At 41.0% G+C, this 24,818-nt stretch overlaps 1 protein-coding gene across 2 annotated transcripts in view; it reads left to right on the top strand.

Moving 5' to 3' along the window:
- Positions 1–24,818, top strand: part of usp40 (ubiquitin specific peptidase 40) — a 139,297-nt gene that overhangs the window by 4,663 nt on the left and 109,816 nt on the right. The window contains exons 2-5 of one of the 2 annotated variants that reach the window (XM_072578554.1): positions 398–440; positions 691–1,051; positions 12,585–12,652; positions 24,419–24,532. In XM_072578554.1, coding sequence (XP_072434655.1) covers positions 847–1,051; positions 12,585–12,652; positions 24,419–24,532 — 387 coding nt within the window. In that variant the 5' untranslated portion in view covers positions 398–440; positions 691–846. The remainder of the gene's footprint in view (positions 1–397; positions 441–690; positions 1,052–12,584; positions 12,653–24,418; positions 24,533–24,818) is intronic. The other variant, XM_072578553.1, reaches the window with a different exon arrangement.

Below are 24,818 nucleotides of genomic sequence, written 5' to 3'. Positions count from 1 at the left end.
ATAAACTTGTCTGTGCTGTCTGCAAATTCTGTCTGATTTTTCTGACTGTTACCAGCACTTTTTTTTTGTTTTATAGTGTACTTATGGCTGTTGCTTTCCTAGTTTATACTTTGTGTAAATCTTGCTAATTGGGAATCTTCATTGACTTAATATTTCACCCTCAGTGGCTTGATACTCTGGTTATCTAATTGTTCTTAACTCTTAATTGCAGTGTAACAATCTTAAACTGCTGGATATGAGCAACTCGGGAATATAAATCAAGAATCATATTATGATAGTTTTATTTTTTTTAAAAATAGCTATTAATTAGAAATTCCTGATGTATTTTTTTGTCATCACGGAATATATATTGGTTAACCCTTAATGCTGTTACTTATTTTTTAATGCACTCTGATAGACTAAGGAAGGCGAATGATCAGTTACCAGAGGACACCATTAAGGTGAGTAGCAAAAGAACCAGAGGTGAACGTGAAGGGACATTAAATACTCAGTGAGTTGTATTCTAGAAAGGGCTGCCTGAAAGAATGGTGGAAAGAGTACAATAAACACTTGAGAAAAGATAAGATCAGTGGAGAAAAAGATGGGGAATGGGTTAGTTCAACCAACAGCAGGCACTACTGGTTAAAGGCCCTCAGTCTGTACTGTATCATTCTTTGATTTTATAATTTGCAAATATTTTCTTTGTTTCAGGGGAAATACACCGTCTGAACTTCAAATCTGCAGCTATCCACAAATCAAAACAACTGATGTTGCTAAAAATGAGATAGCATAAACTTTAGAGCTGCAAGTTTGGTTTGTTTGGCCAAAGCAACCATATGAGAGGTTGTGTGCCTCGAATTCTTCAGGATGTTTGGGGACATGTTTGAAGAAGAGGAAGATGTTGGATTTGTGTCTGAGAACAAAACTATGAATGGGTGGAAATCCAGGAAAAAAGATACTGACCCGCCACCACACCGGGCAGCCAGTAACCTCAGTGGAATCAAAAACCAGGGGGGCACCTGCTACCTCAACTCACTGCTTCAAACCTTGCTGTACACACCTGAATTCCGAGGTAAATTATTTGGAAGTGAAATGGGGGAAAAGCTTAGGAGTGATCAGAATATAATAATTATTTATACACAGGTTTTTTTTTCTTGCAAATGCAAGTCATTTCATTACTGCCTGTCTGTGTTTCAGTGATTGATGTTGATAATGTTCAAATAAAACAAAAGACAAGTATTACAATAGGTTGGTGCACACAAGACTTTATTGGAGGGACCAGTCTAGACTGATGGTATGAAAGTATCTTCTATCCAACAATCTAGTATTGAATGAGCAGAACTTTCCTTCACTTTTACTTGGGAAGGCCCAAATCATTAATTCCAGGCATCTCTGTAAACTCCATTTTTATAACTATCATCTCATTCTATCTCTGTGGCCATTGAGGCTTAACCAGATTGTTCCTAACTTTAGAGTTCTCGTACTGTTTGGAATTAAGTTCCAGTTCTATAAGCTGTTCAACAGCAATGCCATTACTTCAACTTCTAACATCACCAAACTTCAAACCATAGAGTCATAGAGATGTACAGCATGGAAACAGACCCTTCGGTCCAACCCGTCCATGCCGATCAGATATCCCAACCCAATCTAGTCCCACCTGCCAGCACCCAGCCCATATCCCTCCAAACCCTTCCTATTCATATATCCATCCAAATGCCTCTTAAATGTTGCAATTGTCCCAGCCTCCACCACTTCCTCTGGCAGCTCATTCCATACATGTACCACCCTCTGCGTGAAAAAGTTGCCCCTTAGGTCTCTTTTATATCTTTCCCCTCTCACCCTAAACCTATGCCATCTAGTTCTGGACTCCCCGACCCTAGGGAAAAGACTTTGTCTATTTACCCTATCCACGCCCCTCAATTTTGTAAACCTCTATAAGGTCACCCCTCAGCCTCCGACGCTCCAGGGAAAACAGCCTCAGCCTGTTCAGCCTCTCTCTGTTGCTGTGTTGAATTTAGTCTCCACTGATCCAAAGCTCTTCTGACTGGCTTCCCATCTTGGACCTGCTGTAAATTTGAGCTTATTCAAAACATTAATGTTTGTATCCTAACGTGCATTAAGTCTAGTTCACTCATCACCCTTGTGCCAACTGACCTACCTTAATTCACCAATGCCTCAATTCTCACTCAAGTCTTTCCTGACTTTTCTCCTCATCCTTTGTAATCTCCTTTACCCCTGCAAGACCACTGCACTTTTCCAGTGCAGGCCCAGTGAGCAGTGCTTAATGTATATTAGTTTCAGAAGTTTTCAGACAAAAATTAGAAATTTGATGAGAAGAGGGAATATCAACCTTTTATGGAATTTTCAAAAGGTGAAGAAATGGGTTTTGATAATTGGTTTTTGTTTGATGGTATACCTCGATGAAGTTTGATCTGGATTTTGAAAACCTTACGTAAAACAGAACCGCAGGTCCTGGCATTCTGAAATAAGAGAGGAAATTTCTCTTGAAACTCAGCAGGTCTGTGAGAAGAAAGCAGAGCTAACATTTAGAGTCCAGTGACTCTTCAAGGGAACCTGTCTGGGTGGTTTCAAATTACAAAGGATGAAACTTCAGTTGGAATCCATGTAGTGAGTCTGAGCCAGAGGCAGTCGCTGAGAAATAAGATGTGGATTGAAAGTTCTGACGCAGAGTCACCGGATTTGAAACGTTAACTCTGCTTTCTTCTCACAGATGTTGCCTGACCTGTTAAATTTCGCCAGCAATTTATGTTTTTGTTTTGGAAATCTTAGACAAGTATTCTTAATGAATAATTGAATACCATATTCTTTTAGGAATCAGATCCACTGAGAAGGTTATAATGTTAATAAAATAAGGGAAGTGGTTGTTTTGGCTGATCATTACAGATTATCCCACAACACATAGGTTTACAAACCCAAGAGAGAAGCTTTGGACAGAAGAGATAATAGTGAACAGAACATTTATTAGAATCAGAAATGAAAAATGGCTCTTCTCAGAGTAGTCAAAGAGACAATGCTAGCCAATAAATCTGATGCGAGGAGAACAAAGTATTACTTTTATTATAAAGTGGGGCAAGCAAAGACAAGAAGTTGAAAGCTCAGCTGATATCTTTTGTAGGAATGTCCTGTGTTGCTCCAGAAAACTCTGTACCAGTGAGTGAAGTTTATGACAAACCAGTACCATTAAATGTATTTAACCTGACTGTAAAGTTTAACTTTAAAGATGTATTTGAAGGTGAATTAGTTTGCTTTTCACAGAGGAGAAAAAAGACTTTTATTCTCTGAAATACTGTATTGGTTTAGCTCTGAATGCTTGCAAAAGATGCAAGTTTCTCTATAGATTATCTATAAAACATTTCGATATAAGGTATTGATGGAAGTTGTTTTACGTGTTCCATCGTATAGAATTACTTCGAACTATGCTTTAATCAATGGGCCTCTTATTGTTGGAATATTGTCAAAGCTGTCCATTAATTATGTCAATCTCATACTTAGGAAATGCATTAGCTTGAGGTAAAGTAGGTATGGTAGTGAAATACATTCAAACTGAGTATACTAATGAAATCAGAAACTGTTTGTAATCTGCTGCAGAAATTACCATTTTGACTAAAGCTATGTCCAGAGAATCAAAAACTAAGACTTTGAAAGTAAATAAACAGTAAACCTTAGATTGACAGAAAAGAGTTGAAATGCTTTAAACATAAATTTTATACGTCTTAGTTGAACTTCCTTGGAGATTCTAAGCTGCGGGTGTCAAAACAGAATGCAGCAGCAGAATTCCAGGCTACTGAGACAAACAGATACAGTGTTTGAAACTAAAATTACTTGTCTCCAACTGATATGAAATTATGAGGATGGGTTTGAGTCCCAGAGTGGAGAAAAACACTGAAAAGTGAAGAAGCTGTGACACATCCTTGCAAGAAATTGGGTCAAGATTGTGCTAAATGGGAAGATGATAACAGAATGTAAAATAATGAGAGAAAATTGCAAAATAATGTCAGGATTTAAAAATTATCATTGAGGTTATAAAATTGTCAAGTTAATTGGGGAAGGTCATATGATCTGTTTTGAAGTCTACTTGACAACAGGCCAGGGGTGGTTAAAGACCAAATCGAGATCAGACAGTATCACTGAAGCTATGGTGTGTGGTGTTCACTATTGGAGACCACAGCAGAAGCAGCATTTTGTTAAAGTGCCAGAAAGATGTTGAAAATTTCGGGTTGCAAGCAGGTAAGATTCTCCTGCTCCTTGGATGCTGCCTGACCTCCTGCGCTTTTTCAGCAACACATTTTTCAAGCTGTTAACTGTCCATTTAATTCAAAGATTTAAAAATCAAGAGCTGCATATAAAGTATCTAACTAGCATTTCTACCTAGATACAAATTCCATGTGATTCATTTTGCTTTGTGGAAGAATGATGGGGAAGTGATTTTTAAAGTCATGTTACAGGCATCTCTACAAATCAATGAATGTTACAGACAGACAGCAATTTTAGTGTGTGGTCAACAGAGAGAAGAAACTGCTTGGCATATGTGCTACCACACCTCAGTGTGGGAGGGACACAATCTGTAGTCAGAGACATGCATTCCACAGCTAGCTAAGGATTCCAGGAAATGTGTGCTGGTTTGGCAAAGGAAAAAAATAATTGAAACAACAGGTTTTTGTGCATGTATTTAGGAAACTGTACAAAAACTAAAGAAAATTCCTTGGAGGTGGTCACTTGAAATTACTCAATGAACAGGGGAATGGAAATCCATTGAAAGCAGCAACAACAGTTTGACTGATGTAAGGTCTGTAATTCATTGGCGAGTGCAATGAGAGAAATCGCTTTCTGTAATTTTTTTAATAGATATATTTTTATTTTAAAAAGTAGTTTTTTTTACAAAATTACAAAAATAATACCAACACCAATATAAAATTAAAGAAAAACAACTAATTACTAATCTATTCTATGAACAACCAAAACATAAAATAGAATATCACACATTACTAACCGTAAACAACAAGGTAATTAAATAACTAGATACATGCTCAAAATAGATTTATATCCAGTCATAATAAAACCCGTATTTATACGGGATTCTTCTTCCTGGGGGCCCCTGAACCAGCCAGAACCATTACCACGGCTAAGCAAAAGCCCTGGACAATATGGCCGAAATATCTGTGTTGATGTTCTTCAACAATGGTTGCCATGTTTTATAAAATAATTCCATTTTTTTGGTGCACCATATTCGTAAGGAAATCAAGGGGGATATATTCCATGACTATCCTGTGCCAGTTTGAATGTCCTGGGGGACCTTCGGATACGCAATTTACTAAAATACTTTTCCTCGGACTAAAGGAAAGGATAGTAAATAATTTCCTCCAGTGTACATCCAGAGAGGGAAAATTTGGAGAGCCCAAAAGTAGGAACATTGGATCCAATCCAATCTCCCTATCGAAAATCTCTGTCAAGGCATTTGCTGCTCTGTCTCAACACCTACGGATCTTATGGCATGTCCACAGACAATGCGTGAGAGTGCTAACTTCAATTTTGCATTTAGGACACATTGGGGATGCTCTTGCGTTGAACTTTACGCGTTGTTCAGATGCCACATGAGCCCTGTGAAGTATCTTTAATTGAGTAGCCTGGGTTCTGTTACAAATAGAGGTCTTCCTGGCATTTTCCCTGACGTCCTCCTACATTTCTAAAGAGATTTCCGCCCCTAATTCTTGATTCCAGGTTTTATATAACCATTCCATGTCCTTCAATACTTTATTGCATAATGAGTGACAAAGAGTACTGACCGAGGGCAGCCCCATTGGCCAAAGCACACTCCTTTCCCTATCCGATTTGTAAGGATTGACTGTCAGTGTGGTCTTCTTTTGTACAAAGTCTCGTATTTGAAACCCGAAAGAGGTCCTTGCTAGGCAGTCCAAGCTTCTGGTGCAGCTGCTCAAAGGACATCATGACCTCCCCATCGAACAAGTCTCCCAAACAGGAGATACCTCTGGACTTCCAAGTTTTGAATGTAGTATCGGTCAGCCCTGGCTGGAGTCCCAGTGTTCCCACTATGAGGGTATAAGGGGAGGTTATTTTTTTGCAGGTTGCCCTCATCTTGTCGCATTATCCTCCAGGCTTTGATTGATTGTAAAAACCCCATTGTACTAAATACATAGAATCATAGAGATGTACAGCATGGAAACAGACCCATTGGTCCAACTTGTCTATGCTGACCACATATCCGATATAAATCTAGTCCCATTTGGCAATATTTGGTCCATATCCCTCTAAACCCTCCCTATTTATATACCCATCCAGATGCCTTTTAAATGTTGTAATTGTACCAGCCTCCACCACTTCCTCTAGCAGCTCATTCCATGCACACACCACTCCCTGTGTGAAAACTTTGCCCCTTAGGTCCCTTTTTATATCTTTCTTCTCTCACCTTAAACCTATGCCCTCTTGTTTTGGACTCCCATCCCAGGGAAAAGACCTTTTCCATTTACCCTACCCATAACCCTCATGATTTCATAAACTTCTATAAGGTCACCCCTCAGCCTTCAATGCTCCAGGGAAAGTAGCCCCAGCCTATTCAGACCCTTCCTATAGCTCAGTAGTCCGTAATAACTCTCAACTTGTCCATAAATAATAGATTGATGAAGAGACATTTTGCTTGGGAGATTTCAATATCCAGCCAGATTGATTATGGGTCACCAAAGACCCAGTCAGTTATGTAATGGGGAGCTCAATTGGTACCTCCTGAAGTCTGAAAAGTCCAGTTCTCCCCTTATTTGTGGAAGCTGCAGCTTTTCTAATTTGATAAGGGGCTGTCTATGATTCCAAATAAAGGAGCCGAGCCAACCGTAAAGCTTACGCAACGCCTGTCTCGGCAACGTCAAGGGGGGCATTCTCGTAGGATATAGAAAATGAGGTAGAATATTCATCTTAACTGAGGCTACTCTGCCTAGCCAGGATATTGGGAGATCTTCCCAGTTTTGAAGGTCCTGCCTTATTTTCTCTAATACATGTGCGTAATTGGCTTTATATAGCTGACCAAATACTGGAGTGATAAAAATACCTAAATACAGAAAACCTTCTAGTGACCACTGAAAGGGTAAACAAGATCTGTCCGGTAAATTGGATATACTGTCAAGATCTCCCAATGGCATGGCCTCCGACTTCATAAAATTGATTTTGTAACCTGAAAACATACCAAATAGATTGACCACTTGAATTAAGCGAGGCATGGATATCAAAGGATCACTTAAGAAAAGGAGGACGTCGTCCGCATAGAGTAATTTTGTGCTTGCCTGATCCAACCCTCGGAGCCGTTATATTAGGGTCAGGTCGTATAGCCTCCGCAAGTGGTTCAGTCACTAGTGTAAATAATAATGGTGAGAGAGGACATCCCTGGCGACAGCCTCTGCCAACTCTAAAGCTGTTTGACCTTAAACTGTTGGTGATCACTGCTGCTTTCAGATCATTATATAGTACCGAAACCCATTTAGTAAAGACCTCTCCGACACCGAACCGTCTCAGCGTATGAAAAAGATATGGCCATTCTACCCAATCAAATGCCTTCGCTGCATCTAGGGAGACAACTAAACCTGGTATTGCTCCCTGCTGGCAGGTTTGTATCATATTTGAGACCCTTCTAATGTTATTAGTTGACCTGAGACCCTTTATAAACCCCGTCTGGTCCTCTTTTATAATGAATGGTAAAACTCTCTCCATCTTAGCGCTAACATTTTTGAGAGAATTTTAAAATCCACATTTAACAAGGATATGGGTCTATATGAAGAGCAATCTTCTGGGGCCTTTCCCTTCTTGAGAATGAGAGAGATATTTGCTTCTCTCAATGAAGGCAGGAGGCAGCCCTGACTGTGTGAGTAGTCGTACGTATCTACGAATGGCGCGGCCAGTTCCCCTATAAATTCTTCATAGAACTCAGCCTGGAATCCGTCTGGCCCAGGCACTTTGCCACTCTGAAGCTGCCTAACTGCATCCTGTACTTCCTGAATTGTCTAGGGGGCATCCAAGAGCGATACCTGCTCCAAGGTTAGGCCCGGAAGGGCCAAATATTTAAAGAAAGACTCCATCTTCCTAGTTCTATCCTCACAGTCCTGTGACTTATACAATTCAAAATAGAACTTCCTAATGGCTTGGGGAGCCTTTTTCTTTCTGGCAAGGTATGCTCGATACCTACCAGGCTTGTCACCATATTCAAATAATCTCTGCTTCATGAATAGTATTTCCCTCTTTGCTGTTTGAATAGTGCGGTATTCAAGGCTTCCCTAAGGGCTGTGATCCTCTGTAGCTTAGTAATAGAAGACCTCACAACATACGCAGTTTCAGCCACCTTCAGGTGAGCCTCGAGCAGATGCTGTTGCTCTTCCTTTTGTCTTTTCCGGGTCGCAGAATATGAGATGACCAAGCCTCATGCATATGTCTTAGTGGTCTCCCACATCATCGAAGGGTTACTGGCTGTACCTGAGTTGATATCCCAGAAGGTTTTAAATTCCTGCTAGAAGAACTTTATAAACTTGCTATCCTTCAATAAGAAGGGATTCAGACGGCAATGTTGGGGACCTATCCCATCATCACTAGTCTTAACTTCCATATATACTGCGGCATGATCAGAAATAGTTATATTACCTATTTTACAAGACAGTATCGAATTCAAAAGGGTTGACGAGACAAAGATATCAATTCTGGTATGACACTTGTGTGGTTAGAATTGAAAGTAAAGTCTCTACCCTGGGGATGGAGCCACCTCCACACATTTACCAGTCCCAGCTCCTTGTTCAGATCCGCCACTTGCCTCAGAGATATGCCCGCAGTCCTTCTAGGTATCCTGTCCATCTTTCGGTTGGTAATACAATTGTAGGGGAAGATTTTAATTGTATGGTGGACCTCCAAAGCCATCAACTTAGAGAACGCTTCCGTTACAAATTTAAAAGGGTGTGCCGGGGGACAATAAAGATTCAAAATCCCCGTATTCCCCTTCATATATTAGGGCTTTGATCAATATATACCGTCCAGACTTATCTTTTATCTGGCTTAACATTTGGAAAGGAAGGTTCTTCCAAATAAGAATGGCTACTCCCCTACTTTTTGAGCTGAAAGATGAAAAGAACACCTGGCCAAACCCACCCTGTTGCAGCTTCGAGTGTTCCTTATCAAGTAGATGTGTCTCCTGTAAAAGAGCTACATCAACCCAATCTTTTTTAAGACTTGATAATATCTTTTTCCTTTTGGTGAATTACTTCCCTTGACATTCCAGGTGCACCACCTAAGTGAATGGCTAGCCATGGTCGTCCAGGCAGGCCTGAGGTCCCCCCAGGAGGAAGAACCCCACCCAAAAGACATTGGATAAAGGCTGAAAAAAATTCACATATAAACGAACTCTTTAAAACAGTTAAATCAACACAATTAAAAACTACTCCTAAGTAAAAATAACACACAACATATTTGAAAGGAGACTTTCCCCCTTGCTCCCGGGGGGCACCAGTACCTTCCAATAGCCCCGCCATAACCTCTTCCAGCTAGGGCATTGCCCTCAGCCCAGGCATTACAAAATGGAGTGAATAAGTTCCAGTATCTTATAAAACAGGAGTTAAAAGTGGGTGACCTACCCACCCCCTTCACCCTATCACCTAGATACACCTAATAAAACAACACAAGATAAAAATATATATAATTATGAAATTACAATCCCAGCAAGTACTAGGCAACTAAATAAGAAAAAAAACCACGCAAACGCCTCCCTCAAAAATCAAATAAGTCGCATGAGCTATAGATAGGAGACCAAAGAAAGAATAAAGAATAAGCCCCCCACCCCCAGGGAAAGATGGGCAAAAGAGAGATGGAAAAAGAAAAAAAGGATGACAAAGTTGGGTGGGGGGGGAGCCAAAATAAAGTTGTTATCTGTACAGTTCAAGTCCCGTGGTCTTTTTGAGAGCATCCAGGAATTCTTTTACTTTCTCCGGTGTTCCAAAGTTATAAACAGATCCTCCATCACTGAAGCGCAGCGTTGCCGGCTATCCCATAGAGAATTGAATACTTAAGTCTCTCAGACGCTTCTTCACCTTGTCAAATAACCTCCTCTTGCTGACCACAACCAGAGAAAAATCCTCAAACAGCATTATCTTGGAGCCCTTTTGCATCATGGCTTGGGGATCCTTCCCCAAGGCTCTGGAGGCCTCTAGCAGCGTTTGTTTTTCCTTGTGATATTGAAGTCGGACTAGAACCGGGCAGGGGCGCTGGTCAGACCCGGACTTGCGCACAGCAACCCAGTGGGCCCACTCCACCCGCACCCAGCCCAGCTCCGACTCTTAACTTTATTAGTTGTGGGAGCCATTGCTCCAAGAAATCCACAAGCTGGCCTTCCTGTTCAGGAAGACCCAGCAACCTGATGTTTTTCCGACCACCTCGATTTTCAAGGTTGTCGATGTGCTCCTCCAGGTCCGGACTTGCTGCTCCAGAGCCTGAACCTGACCCATGGATGACTCAGCAGCAGTCTCCGAGGCTGGGGCCCATTGCTCCACCTCTCTGACACGCTGCCCAAGTTTCTTGATTTCTCGGTCATAGTTACTCAGCATGACCGAGATCGACTCCCACCTGGACCAGGCATCCTCGATAGACGTATCGATCTTCTCCTGGAGGTTGACGATCTCCGAGCGCAGGCTCGCCCTTGCAGGTAAGTCCCCCGAGGTGGCCGCGGATGTCCCTCCTGCCGCTGCAGGAGGGGGTGGGGGAGGGGTCCCTGCCTGTTGTGAACTGCGAGAGTTTTTGCCCTTAGTCATTTTTTAAAAAAAACACCAAGCTGTTAAAGTTTGATGCAAAATGGCTAAGAGTGCTGGGCAAAAGCTATTTTGAGTGATTTAACAGGTGAGGTGAAGGTGGGCAGCCCACTTTGCCCGAGTCCTAGGCAGAGCTCTGCAGACTCTGACCTACTGGGTCGCCGCCATCTTGAATCCCCGCTTTCTGTAATTTAAATGTAAGTTCACTACAAAAAGAAAATAAGATTGTCAACTGATTTTATTTTGTTATTTATTACAGTAAAAGATTTAAAGTGATTTTTTTTCATGTCATTCATTCACCTATTAACTGTAAGTTTGAATCTTTATTTTACCATTGACTAGAAACTGAACTGAACTGACCCAGTCATGTGAATACTATGGCTGCAAGAGTAGATCACAAACTAGGAATCTTGTAGCGAGTAACTCAATTCTTCACCCCCCAAAGCCTGTTCACTATCTGCAATGCACAAGTCAGCAGAGTGATGGAATAGTCACCACTTCCCTGGATGAGTGCAATTCAAACAACCCTCGAGGAGCAAACTGCTTGATTGGTATGGCATCCACAAACAGCCAATCCTGTCACCACTGGTGCTCAGTAGTGGCAGTGTGTATACTTTACTGTTGAAATTCACTAATACACTTTTAGACCACACCATCCACACCCCTGGTGGCCACGATTATCAAGAAAGGCAAAGGCGTAGGAACACCACCACCCACATGCTCCGCTTCCAGCCACTCGCCATCAAGACTTCAAAATGCCACTTCATTAGACTTGCTGGATTAAATTACTGGAACTTCTCCTTAATGACATTGTCACCACAATTGATCTTCAGGGCAGTCAGTGATGGGTTATAAATGCTAACCCCGTCAGCAAAACTGGCATCCCTGAATGAGTTTTAAAAAAACAACCTGAAGTATTTACTGGCTAGGAAGAAGTCGCTTTAAATGCAAGTATGCTGGTACGTTTTGTAGAAGTGGAAAATTGTTCTAATTGGTCTTTGTTCGTGCCTATTTCAACCTGTTAGCATTTGGTGTATAATCTAGATTGAACTAACAAGTGATGATGGTAGTTAAATACAGCGAATTGTATTCAGTTTCAGGGTTCTATTTGTTCCTGAACTGAATTCCAATCACACGTACACTGCCATCACAAAAACTGTCTGCATTCACCTCCATCACATCATTTCTTTCCATCACTGACTCAGCCCAACTGTGGCTGAAACTTTCACTGCAGAGCGTTGTTTCTTCCAGACGTAGGTGACCATGAGTGTTGGAATAATCTTCCATCACTTCCCCTCATGAACTTTCACTTATCCAAAGATCAGCTGGCATTTCAAATTCTGCTCACCTATCATCCCTGTCTTCACTAGCCTACGTTTGTCCTGAGGTCCTCCCACACATCCAATTGCAAGTTTTCAGCCTTGCGTTCAGATTGTTTCACAGCCTTAACCCTCTCTCTGAACTGCTTTAGCTTTATAGGAACTTTGTGCTTCTTATACTCTAGTGCCATATTTATCACACTCTTTCTTCCCACCCACCACTACGAATGACTGTGTTCAGCTCTCTTGGCCCTAAAATCTGCAATTCCCTTCTTAGTCCTCTACTTCATGACAACTCTTACCCTCCTCTAAATTCTACTTCTGACAAAGCTTTTGGTAACTCCTCATAATATTGCCTCCTTTCATTTTAACCTGTCTAATTAAACTCCCAGGAAGTACCTCATGTTTGTCTTTACCTTTAACGGCACGGTATAAACACAAGTTTAGCTGTCTGATTAATATTTCTTCTCTTCTTTGGAATTAGAATCATTGTTTGCCCTGGGGCCTGAGGAACTGGGAAATTTATCAGACAAAGACAAGCCAGAGTCAAAGGTGAGAATGTTCGCATTTATCTATTTTTTAACATTGTTACTTCAGTTTTTTGATTTGTAGTTCATGATTAAGTGTAGACATTACAATAATTGGACCAAATCTACACAAAAGGCTTATGTTAAATCTTGAGCAGGTTTTATTGGTCCTCTTTTTAAAGGCTACTCATGGGCTACTAACAACATTAAATAATTTTTATTTCTTTATCACTTTGAAATAAAATGTTTGTGTTAATACACAATCAATGCGATCTGCATGGACCAAAGCAGATGTTGGAAATATGAAATAACAACATAGTACTGAAGCAACTCAGCAGGTCTTGCAGCCTTTGTGGACAGAGAAAAACCAAGTTGATGTTTCGAGAAAGATACGACTCTTAAGAACTCCAGAGGTGGAGTAGTGACACATTTTATATTGTACAACCTCTAACCCTCACCTGACCTTCCCTTCTTTTACACTTGCCTCTCCCCATCTTTTTCTACAGTATAATAGCCACCAGTTTTCCCCCTCACATTAGCTCTGCAAAGAACCATATTGGACTGAAAGCAATGGCTCAGATATTTCATTGGTCAGAAAATCATTGGAGCCGTGTCAACTGGAGTTATGCATCAAGCCTTTTTTTTAAAAAAAATTAATTCACGGGTTGAGGGTGTCACTGGCTAGGCTATCATTTATTGCCCATCCCTAATTGCCCAGAAGCTAGTTAAGAATCAATCACATTGCTGTGGGTCTGGAGTTACATGTAGACCAGAGTAGGTAAGGACAATAGTTTCCTTATTAGCATTAGTGAACCAGATTGGATTTTCTGTCAATCCACAATGGATTCATGATTATTAGTAGACTGTTAATTCCAGATTTTGATTGAATTCACAATCCACCATCTGCTATGGCAGGATTCAAACCTGACTCCCCAGAACCTCATCTGTACATTTGGATTAACAGTCTAGACGTAATACCACAACGCCATCACCTCCCCTTAGACATTTACAGAACCCCTGATGCAGCCGACTCTGTGAGAACTGTCTGTGAAATTGAAGACTTTCTTGTGACAGACTTTCTTCCTTCGTGGCTGAAACCCTTAGAAAGAGTCATAGAGATGTACAGCACGGAAACGCTTCAGTCCAACTCGTCCATCCCTAAACCTATGCCCTTTAGCTCTGGGCACACCCATTCCAGGAAAAATACTTTCTCTATTTATGCTATCCATGCCCATCAAGATTTTATAAAGCTTTATAAAGTCCATTAATATTGGAGGGTTCCAAATCTCAGAAGTGTAATAGTTATCGAAGAAACATTGAGGATAGAATAAATTTTTAGTCTGCTACTCACTGTGACCCAGTCATTGCATTCCTTCCCTCTGCCCTTGCTGTCAGACCCAAAACTCTCTCATCCTAAGCACTTATATACTTACCTGACACACTTCCAAACCTATGCAAGTGCCATCCTACCCACCTAACACCCAACTCAGTGTTTGCCCTACATACTGGTGCTTTCACAAGAGATGTCAAAGTGTCTGGCTGTGCTACTGTATAATTAAATTATTTAAATTAACATTAATGGAATATCCCAACTGCTGCAGAAGGGGATGTGCTTTGCACACTGTTTTTCTAAACTGCTAAACTTGTGGATTCCTGGAGTGGTTCATTTTAAGAGACTCTGATTCAGGAATCTTTGGTGCAGAGGACGTCTAAAAGCAAATTGGTAATTGTTTGAAAAAAAGTAGGGTTAAGGTTATGGATAGGGTTTCTGACCCTTGGTAGAATATCTGGGCCATTAGCTTTGTTTCTCTTTCCACCGTTGCTGCCAAACCTGCTGAATTTCAGAAGGGTTATTCCTTCTGATTTTGTTTTTGCTTTGTGACTTTTGAGATCCTATAAACAAATATGTTCACTTTATGATCAATTAAACTTTAGAACCATATTTCAAGTAAATAACTAATTTGAGTAATGGCACTTAATTTGTAATCCCCCAACCCTACCCCTGTCTTTTTTTCAATATGGAGTTTCCTTGTGACAGATTTTATAGCACAGATGGTTACTTCGACTGAAACTTACAGTACCATTGTCATCCTGCTTTACCTATCCGTAATTATGTTGACCCTTTCTGATATTGCAGGATGTAACCTAGAACATGGCATATTTAATACTTGGGTATACAATTAGTTACAAACTCGGCAGAGTGGGAGTTTCTGAACCTGACTTCACTGTTCTGATACCATTTGCAGATCATGAAATAGTCTTTGATCCTTGATGACATTTCAGAACAAAAATAGCTCACTAATCTTAGAATGTTTTAGAAGTAAACTCCTGAAGCTGTACACATTTCACAGTCTGATACATATTAGACACCTGTGATTAATGGACCCTCTCATATTATAACACTTCAAAAGCACTTCATTAGTTGTGAAGTGCTTTGGTGTTAGGTTCTTTTCCCGAGGTTTCACACACAAGATGCAATTCACGCACATCAATTTATGCAAACAGTTAAAGTTTATTAAGGCTTGTACAAGCTAGGTGACCCCCTTTGACACCCCCACAGGCGTGCAAGGTTGAGTCAAAGGAGGCACTGAACAAAGAAAACACATCCCCTTTATACAGGTTAGTTGGCCATACTTACGGATACTCTGGCCACTTCCCCATAGCCACTTGCCACTCACAACAAGCCCCAGTCACTCACAGTCATATGTAACAATGGTAGGATGAGATTGTCCCCTAAAATGTTGCATTTACTAATGCCCTAATCCCGGGGAATCATTATGCAGACAATTTCCTGACTCAGTGATTCCCCAAGACAATGCTGGTGCGACATACCTAGCTTTAGGGAATGGCTTATGAAAGCATTTCTGAATGGAAGAGATTGAATGATAGTTTAATCTGATAATAGTAGGGGAATAGTAGAAAATGACTGTCTAAATGAAGTGTGAATTACAATGGATAGTCATCACATTCCTGCATATCTGTGAGATAGAATGTCATCCCACCCACTTCCAGAATGTTCAGCTTTGCAGTCTTACACTTTAATGTTACATTAATATCCACAGAGATATTCCCGTTTAATCTTTTACATTAGGATATAGCCAATATTTATTAAAGTCAAAATATAAATGCAGTTATTTATTTCTTCCACTGATTATATCATTGATTGGGTTTCATGTATTGTGTGAAAGAGTTTCTTCTGTGATTTCTAATCTTTTTAGCTCCTTGTTTAATATCTATCAGAATGTAGGATAGTGCCATTCCAGGGGTTTCCATTAATCCCACAGAGCTACCACTTGGCTTGTCAAGCCTCGCTCTTTTGGAATGTTAAGTTATTAATTATTGTGCTAAAATGTGACATTTTGAGTACCTTTTAAAAAGAAAAATACTTTCTAGGTATTAATGAGTCTGCAATTGTCCTTTGACATCAGTAGTTCTTATTCAAATTGATCGGTGTGTCTTAGTACACATTCGTGTCTCTTGATATTTCCTTCAAAACTGTCCATGTCTCTGTGTTGTCATCTCTTATCACATTTATCTCATGAATGCTCAGAAAAGTAAATCTGGCTGAGACATAGAGATTGGCGAGGTTCACTACAGAACCTGTCAGTATTATCAGATAGTTATTCTGTAGTTAAGTGTGTGCATATGTACTATATAGATTAAAAAAAAGTTTTATAACACAGGAGACAATTTGACCTATCTGTGCCAGCCAAAAAGATTGCTTTTATCTATTCTGCCTTCCACATTTGATGCATTATCTCTTGAGTCCCTTTGAGTATATATGTAAACATGTTTTAAATGATTAGATTCCCTACAGTGTGGAAACAGGCCCTTTGGCCCAACAAGTCCACACCCACCCTCCAAAGAGTAACCCACCCAGACATTTCCGTACAATTACCTCTGACTATTGCATCTAATACTGTGGGCAATTTAACATGTCCAATTCACTTGACCTGCACATCTTTGGATTGTGGGAGGAAACCGAAGCACCAGGAGGAAACCCACGCAGACACGGAGAATGTGCAAACTCTGCATAGACAGTCACCTAAGGTTGGAATCAAATCTGGGTCCCTGGCGCTGTGAGGCAGCAGTGCTAACCACTGAACCACCATGCCACCCAAATATAGTGATGTTTTCAGCCTCTACCATCCACTTAGGTAGTTCCAGTATTCTATTGACCTTTGGGTGAAGAAAATTACTTCTCTAATCCTTTTACTAATTAAATCCATACCCAACCTCTATGCTAGCAAAATAGATTCTTCCATTTCCACCCTGTTTTTTACCCCTCGATATTTTATGCACCTCCATTAAATCTCTCATCCTGCACCGTTCCAATGAAAGCAATACCAGCCTACCAATCTTTTCTCATAGCTTAAATGCTACTCTCCTGATAATAACCTCATAAATCTCACCTTTACCTTTTCTAGTGTGATTGCATACCTCCTGTATTTTGGTGAGTGGAACTGTATACCATACCTAACTGGTGGAGTGCCTCAGAGATGGATTTTTAGAGCAGCTGGTGCTGGAGCCGACCAGGGATAAGGCGATTCTGGATCTGGTATTGTGTAACGAACCAGAATTGGTCAGTGACCTCGCAGTGAAGGAGCCATTGGGAAGTAGTGACCATAATACAATAAGCTTCAATCTGCAATTTGAGAGGGAGTGGGTACAATCGGAAGTGACAATATTTCAGTTGAATAAAGGGAAATATGGAGCTATGAGGGAGCAACTGGCCAAAGTTCAATGGTGCAATACCTTAACAGGGAAGACCGTGGAGGAACAATGGCGGATATTTCTGTGTATAATGCAGAAGTTGCAGGATCAGTTCATTCCTAAAAGGAAGAAAGATCCCAGGAGGAGACATGGGCGGCCGTGGCTGACGAGGGAAGTAAAGAAACATATAAAGTTAAAAGAGAAAAAGTATAACTTAGCGAAGATAAGTGGGAAAACTGAGGACTGGGAAGCTTTTAAAGAACAACAGAGGATTAGTAAGAAGGAAATACGCAGAGAAAAAATGAGGTACGAAGGTAAACTGGCCAAGAATATAAAGGAGGATAGTAAAAGCTTTTTTAGGTATGTCCAAGGCAAAAAAATGGTTAGGACAAAAAGTGGGCCCTTGAAGACAGAAACAGGGGAATATATTACTGGGAACAAAGAAATGGCAGAGGAATTAAATGGGTACTTCAGATCTGTGTTCACTGGGGAAGACACAAGCAATCTCCCTGAGGTAACAGTGGTTGAAGGACCTGAACTTAAGGGAATTTCTATTTGCCAGGATTTGGTGTTGGAGAGACTGTTAGGTCTGAAGGTTGATAAGTCTCCGGGACCTGATGGCCTGCATCCCAGGGTACTGAAGGAGGTGGCTTGGGAAATCGTGGATGCGCTGGTGATTATTTTCCAGAGTTCAATAGAATCGGGGTCAGTTCCTGAGGATTGGAGGGCGGCTAATGTTGTGCCACTTTTTAAGAAGGGTGGGCGGGAGAAAGCAGGAAATTATAGACCAGTTAGTCTGACCTCAGTGGTGGGAAAGATGCTGGAGTCTATTATAAAGGATGAAATTACGGCACATCTGGATAATAGTAACAGGATAGGACAGAGTCAGCATGGATTTATGAAGGGGAAATCATGCTTGACTAATCTTCTTGAATTTTTTGAGGATGTAACTCAGAAGATGGACGAGGGAGATCCAGTGGATGTAGTGTACCTGGACTTTCAGAAAGCTTTTGATAAAGTCCCAGACAAGAGGTTAGTGAGTAAAATTAGGGCGCACGGTATTGGGGGCAAAGTACTAGATTGGATAGAGAATTGGTTGGCTAATAGGAAACAAAGGGTAGTGATTAACGACTCCATTTCGGAATGGCAGGCAGTGACCAGTGGGGTACCGCAGGGATCCGTGCTGGGGCCGCAGCTTTTTACAATATATGTAAATGATATAGAAGATGGTATCAGCAATAACATTAGCAAATTTGCTGATGATACAAAGCTGGGTGGTAGGGTGAAATGTGATGAGGATGTTAGGAGATTACAGGGTGACCTGGACAAGTTAGGTGAGTGGGCAGATGCATGGCAGATGCAGTTTAATGTGGATAAATGTATGGTTATCCACTTTGGTGGCAAGAACAGGAAGGCAGATTACTACCTCAATGGTATCAAATTAGGTAAAGGGGCTGTTCAGAGAGATCTGGGTGTTCTTGTCCACCAGTCAATGAAGGCAAGCATGCAGGTACAGCAGGTCGTGAAGAAGGCTAATAGCATGCTGGCCTTCATAACAAGAGGAATTGAGTATAGAAGCAAAGAGGTTCTTCTGCAGCTGTACAGGGCCCTGGTGAGACCACACCTGGAGTACTGTGTACAGTTCTGGTCTCCAAATTTGAGGAAAGACATTCTGGCTATTGAGGGAGTGCAGCGTAGGTTCATGAGAGGTCAATTCCTGGAATGGCAAGATTGCCTTACACGGAAAGACTGAAGCGACTGGGCTTGTATACCCTTGAGTTTAGAAGACTGAGAGGGCATCTGATTGAAACGTATAGGATTATGAAAGGATTGGACACTCTGGCAGGAGGAAACATATTTCCGCTGATGGGGGAGTGCCGAACCAGAGGACACAACTTAAAAATACGGGGTAGACCATTTAGGACAGAGATGAGGAGAAACTACTTCAACCAGAGAGTGGTGGCTGTGTGGAATGCTCTGCCCCAGAGGGCAGTGGAGGCCCAGTCTCTGGATTCATTTAAGAAAGAATTGGCTAGAGCTCTTAAAGATAGTGGAGTCAAGGGTTATGGAAATAAGGCTGGAACAGGATACTGATTGGGAATGATCAGTCATGATCATATTGAATGGCGGTGCAGGCTCGAAGGGCTGAATGGCCTACTTCTGCATTTATTGTCTATTGGTGTTAGTTTGAGCATGCTCATCTGCTCATGACCTTAACCTATAAACAAAAGTTTCCTTAAAGCAGCCTTGACCATTTTATCTACTTGCTCTGCTGATATCAGAGATCTGTAGGTTTGCATTAAAATATCCCTCAGCTCCTCTAAGCTTCTCAGAATCCTACCATTTATTGTATAATCCTTTTCCTTCTTTGACTACTTCAAATGCATCACCTCATTCTCGGATGAATTAAATTCCATTTGCTACTTCTTTACTTACCTGACCAGTCTTTGATAGCTTCCTGCAGTCTATAGTTCTCTCCCAAGTGTCAATTACACTGCCAATCTTTCAATTGATTGGAAACATCTTATTTATGCTTCCTGTGTTAGTATATGGAGGCATGAGTTCAAGCCCCATTTGCTCTAGAGATATGTAATAACATCCCTGAATAAGTTCATTAGAAAATATCTATGCCATGTACATCTAAGGACACTGAGTCCTGAAACTGTCAATTGGGAAAACCACTTCAAAGCACAAATACTCGTCAGTCATAACTCTGCATCTTGCCACGTAGCCAATTTTGGATGTAACGTGCCATTGTCCTTTAGATGCAAAGACATTAGTTTTCTGACTAGCCTGCTTTGTGGACATTGGCAAAAACTTTGATAAAGCGTAAGCAGACATAAAATGTACTTCCCTCAAAAATCCTCTGAAAAACAACAGAGGAAGAGAAAGAAATGAGATTCTAAAGAGAGAATATAGGAAGTTAGGTGGGAGGTTGGAAAGTAGGTCCTCAACGATACTGGTATCTGAATTAATCCCAGTGCCATGTGCTATTGAGAGTAGGACTAGGAGGATAGAGCAGATGAATGTGTGGCTGAGAATTTGGTCCGGAGGGAGAACAGGACAGTTAGAAGATGGAGAGAAGTCTACGGCTGGTACTGTTGAGAAGCAGAGCAAGTAAAATAGTCCAGGGAGGCAAGAGCAAGGCAGAGAACTAGGTAAGACTGATAAATTAAACTGTGTTTATATCCATGCAAGAGACCTGACCGGTAAGGCAGATGAACTCAGGGCATGGTTGGGAACATGGGACTAGGATATCATAGCAATTACAGAAACATGACTCAAGGAAGGGCAGGACTGGCAGTTTAATATTCCAAGCTATAGACGCTATAGGAAGGATAGAAAGTGGGGGGAAAGGGAGTGGCATTTTGGTTAAGGAAAACATTACAGCTCTACTTAGGGACGACATTTTGAGGAGTACATCCAGTTAAGTTATTTGTGTGGAACTGAGTAATAAGAAAGGGTTGATCACCACCTTGGGATTGTACTATAGCGCGCCCCAGCCCCCCCATTAGTCAGTGGAAAATTGAGAAGTAATTTTGTAAGGAGGTCTTAGATATTTGTAAGAATGAGAGGGTTGTAATGGTAAGGGATTTTAACTTTCCAACTATAGAATAGGACTGGCATAGTGTAAAGAAAGGTGCAAAACTTGACCTTCTGTTGGGAAATAAGGCAGGGCAGGTAATTAAGAAGCAATTTGGGGCAAGTGATTATAATTCTATTCGTTTTAAAATAGTTATGGAAAAGGAAAGACCTGATTCAAGTTCTAAATTGGCGGAAGGCCAATTTTGATGGTATTTGGCAAGAACTTTCAAAAGTTGATTGGGTGAAGCTAGTTGCAGGTAAAGGGACAATTGGAAAGTGGGAGGTCTTCAAAAATGAGATAATGAGAGTCCAGAGACAGTATGTTCCTTTTAGTGCGAAGGGCAAGGCTTGTCAGTATAAGGAATGCTGAATGGCTAGAAATCTTTGAGGCTCTGGTCAAGAAAAAGAAGAAAGCATATGGCAGGTATAGACAACTGGGATCAAATGAATCCCTTGAAGAGTATAAAAGCAGTTGGAATATACTTGAGGGAAATCAGGAGGACAAAAAGGGGACATGAGATATCTTTGGCAAACAGAGTTAAGGAGAATCTAAAGAGATTTAACAAATACATTAAGAGCAAAAGGGTAGCTAGGGAGAGAATAGGGTCCCCTAAGGATCAACAGGGCTGCCCATGTGTGGAACTGCATGAGATGGGTGACATACGAAATGAGTATTTTCCATCAATATTCACTGTGGAGAAGGATGTGGAAGCTAAAGAACTTAGAGAAATAAACAGGCTTATCTTGAAAAGTGTCCAGATTACAGAGGTGGTGAGGCCGGCCATCTTAAAATGCATAAAGGTGGGTAAATCCCTAGGATCTGATCTCAGTTTGTGGGAAGCCATTGCTGAGATAATTATATCATTGATAGCCATGGGTGAGGTGCCGAAAGACTGGAAGGTGGCTAATGTGGTATCATTATTTAAGAAAGGTGGTAAGGAAAAGCCAGGGAACTATAGACCAGTGAGTCTGACATCAGTGATGGATAAGTTGTTGGAGAGGATTCTGACGGACAGGATCTGTTTGGAAATGCAAGGACTGATTAGGGATTGTCAACATGGCTTTGTGCTTGGGAAATCGTTTCTCACCAACTTGATTGTGCTTTTTGAAAAGGGCCAAAGAGAATAGATGAAGGCAGAGTAGTGGAAGTTATCTTTATAGACTTCAGCAAGACGTTTGACCAAGTTCCTCTCTGGCCTGGTTAACAAGGTTAGACCATATAGGATCCATGGACAGTTAGCCATTTGGACACAAAACTGGCTTGAAGGGAGGAATAGAGTGTGGTGGTGGAGGGTTGCTTTTCAGACTGGAGATCCATTACCAGTGGTGTGCCACAAGGATCGGTGCTGGGTCCATTGCTTTTCATCATTTATACAAATGATTTGAATGTGAATATAAGAGGAATAGCAAGTTTGCCGATGACACCAAAATTGTTGGTGTAGTGGACGGTGAAGAAGATTATCTCAGTAAGTGGGACCTTGATCAGAAGGGCTGATGGGCTGAGGAGTGGCAGTTGGAGTTTATTTAGATAAATGTAAGGTATTGCATTTTGGGAAGGCTAGGCAGGGCAGGACTTGGACACTTAATGGTACAGTGCTGGGAGTGTTACTGAACAAAGAGACCATGGGGTGCAGGTTCTTAGTTCCTTGAAAGTGGAGTCACAGATAGACAGGGTAGTGAAGATGGTGTTTGAGATATGTATCTTTATTGGTCAGTGCATTGAGTATAGGAGTTGGGAGTCATATTGCAGCAGTACAGGACATTTGGTTAGGCCACTTCTGGAATACTGTGTTCAATTCTGGAATCTCTGCAATAGAAAAGATGTTGCTAAACTTGAGAGGATTCAGAAAAAAATTACGAAGTAGAAATATAATATGGCTTTAAATCACAATTACTTGTTACATCTAAATTAAACCAAATACAAAAGTTTGGGAATTGCACCGTCTCGGATCGTAAGACCCTACAACGGATAATGAGGACAGCTGAGAAGATCATCAGGTCACTCTTCCCTCCACTACAAACATTTACACCACATGCTGCATTCGAAAGGCTTAGAGCATTGTGGAAGACCCCCACACGCTCCCCACTCAAACTCTTCTGGAAGAAGATGCTGGAGCATTCGATCTCTCATGGCCACAGTTTCTTTCCCCCAAGCCATCTTGCTCCTTAACACAGTATAATTGGACTCTTTTTCATCTGAAATTCTTTGCATGACTTCGAGTTGCTGTTAGAAAAATTACTATTTATCATTCTTCTATTACACTGTACCTTGCATGTTTTGCACTTCTTATGCACTTTTTGCCATGTATGATTGTGTAGTTCGTGCTGTCTATGTTGCACCCTTGGTCATCCTGGAGGAATGCTGTCTCGTTTTTACTGTATCAGTTGTATTTGGTAAAAATGACAAATAAAAAGCTACTCTATTTAACTAAATTCTGGCTAAATCACACTGTTCAACATCTTTAGCACCAACATATTTGCAAGGAAGTTGCTAGTGTTGGAGGATTTGAACTATAGGAAGAGGCTGAATAGGCTGGGGCTATTTTCCCTGGAATGTTGGAGGGTGAGGGGTGACCTTGTGGAGATTTATGAAATCATGAGGGGCATGGATAGGGTAAATAGGCAAGGTCTTTTCCCCAGGGTTGGAGAATCCAAAACTGGAATGCATAGGTTTAAAGTGACAGGGGAAAGATATAAAAGGGACCGAAGGGACAACTTCTTCACTCAGCGGAAAGTGTGTGTTTGGAATGAGCTGCCAGAGGAAGTGGTGGAGGCAGCTACAATTACAGCATTTAAAAGCCATCTGGATGGGTACATGACAGGAAGAGTTTAGAGGGATATGGGCCAAACGCTGGTAAATCAGACTAGATTAATTTAAGATAACTGGTTGGCATGGACGAGTTGGACCAAAGGGTCTGTTTTCAGTGCAGCACCATTCTATGACTCTACAATTCAGTAAGTTAGTCAAATGTGACCTCCTTTTAACAAAACTGACCATCCTTGGTTAATCTGTGCCTCTCTAAATGACAATTTTATCTCCTTTCAGACTTTTCTAATAATTTACCCCAATCAAGGTTAAGCTGACTGGCCTCTATTTAGACAGGTTATTTCTTCCTTGTTTTCTGAATAATGCAACAATGTTAGCAGTATTGGAAAATGATAGTCAGAGCCTCTGCTGTTTCTTCCCTTGCTTCTGTTAGCATCCTGGGCTAAGTGATTTGCCACTCTCAAGAATGCTAAACCTTGATGTTTTGTCCTTTTGTATTGTCCCTTATACCATATAGCATTCATAACGACTGTAAAGATCAGTATGATGATGGCTGTTATTGCTCCAAAGAATCTGCATGATTTCAGCAGAGTTGGTGCTGTGTGTCATTTTTATGTTGGGTCTATCCATGTCATTATTTGCACTGTGGAAAGGGTGAAATGTAATTTTGATTATTAAGTATGACAGTATGTTAAGATCGAAAAAGATAACTGCATTTGTTTTTAGGTTCGAGTTATCCCTTTGGAGCTGCAGAGGCTTTTTGCCCAGCTGTTGCTTGCAGATCAATTGGCTGCATCTACATCTGACCTAACTGATAGCTTTGGCTGGACAAGTAATGAGGTGTGTTGTGTAACACTGATTATTTATTTCTTGATTTGTTGGATTTCTGTAGGGATTTGGGAAAGCAAAGCTAAATCTCCTCTTTGTTTTATGCTGCTTAAGTGGAGACAAATTGCCAGATGACATGTTATTCCCATCTCCCCTTCTTCAGACAAAGGATAGTAGAAAATTGGAACTGAAAGCTGCTGAGCCTGAAGGTCGGTTGAAAATATCTGAATTCAAATTAATGGGTTTTTGTGAGGCTATTTAAAGAGTGCAAATCAAAGCAGATTATTGGGTTAAAATT

Source organism: Chiloscyllium punctatum, chromosome 10 (assembly GCF_047496795.1).
Source record: "Chiloscyllium punctatum isolate Juve2018m chromosome 10, sChiPun1.3, whole genome shotgun sequence".
Lineage (NCBI taxonomy): Eukaryota > Metazoa > Chordata > Chondrichthyes > Orectolobiformes > Hemiscylliidae > Chiloscyllium > Chiloscyllium punctatum.
This window is presented reverse-complemented; position numbering and strand designations above follow the sequence as displayed.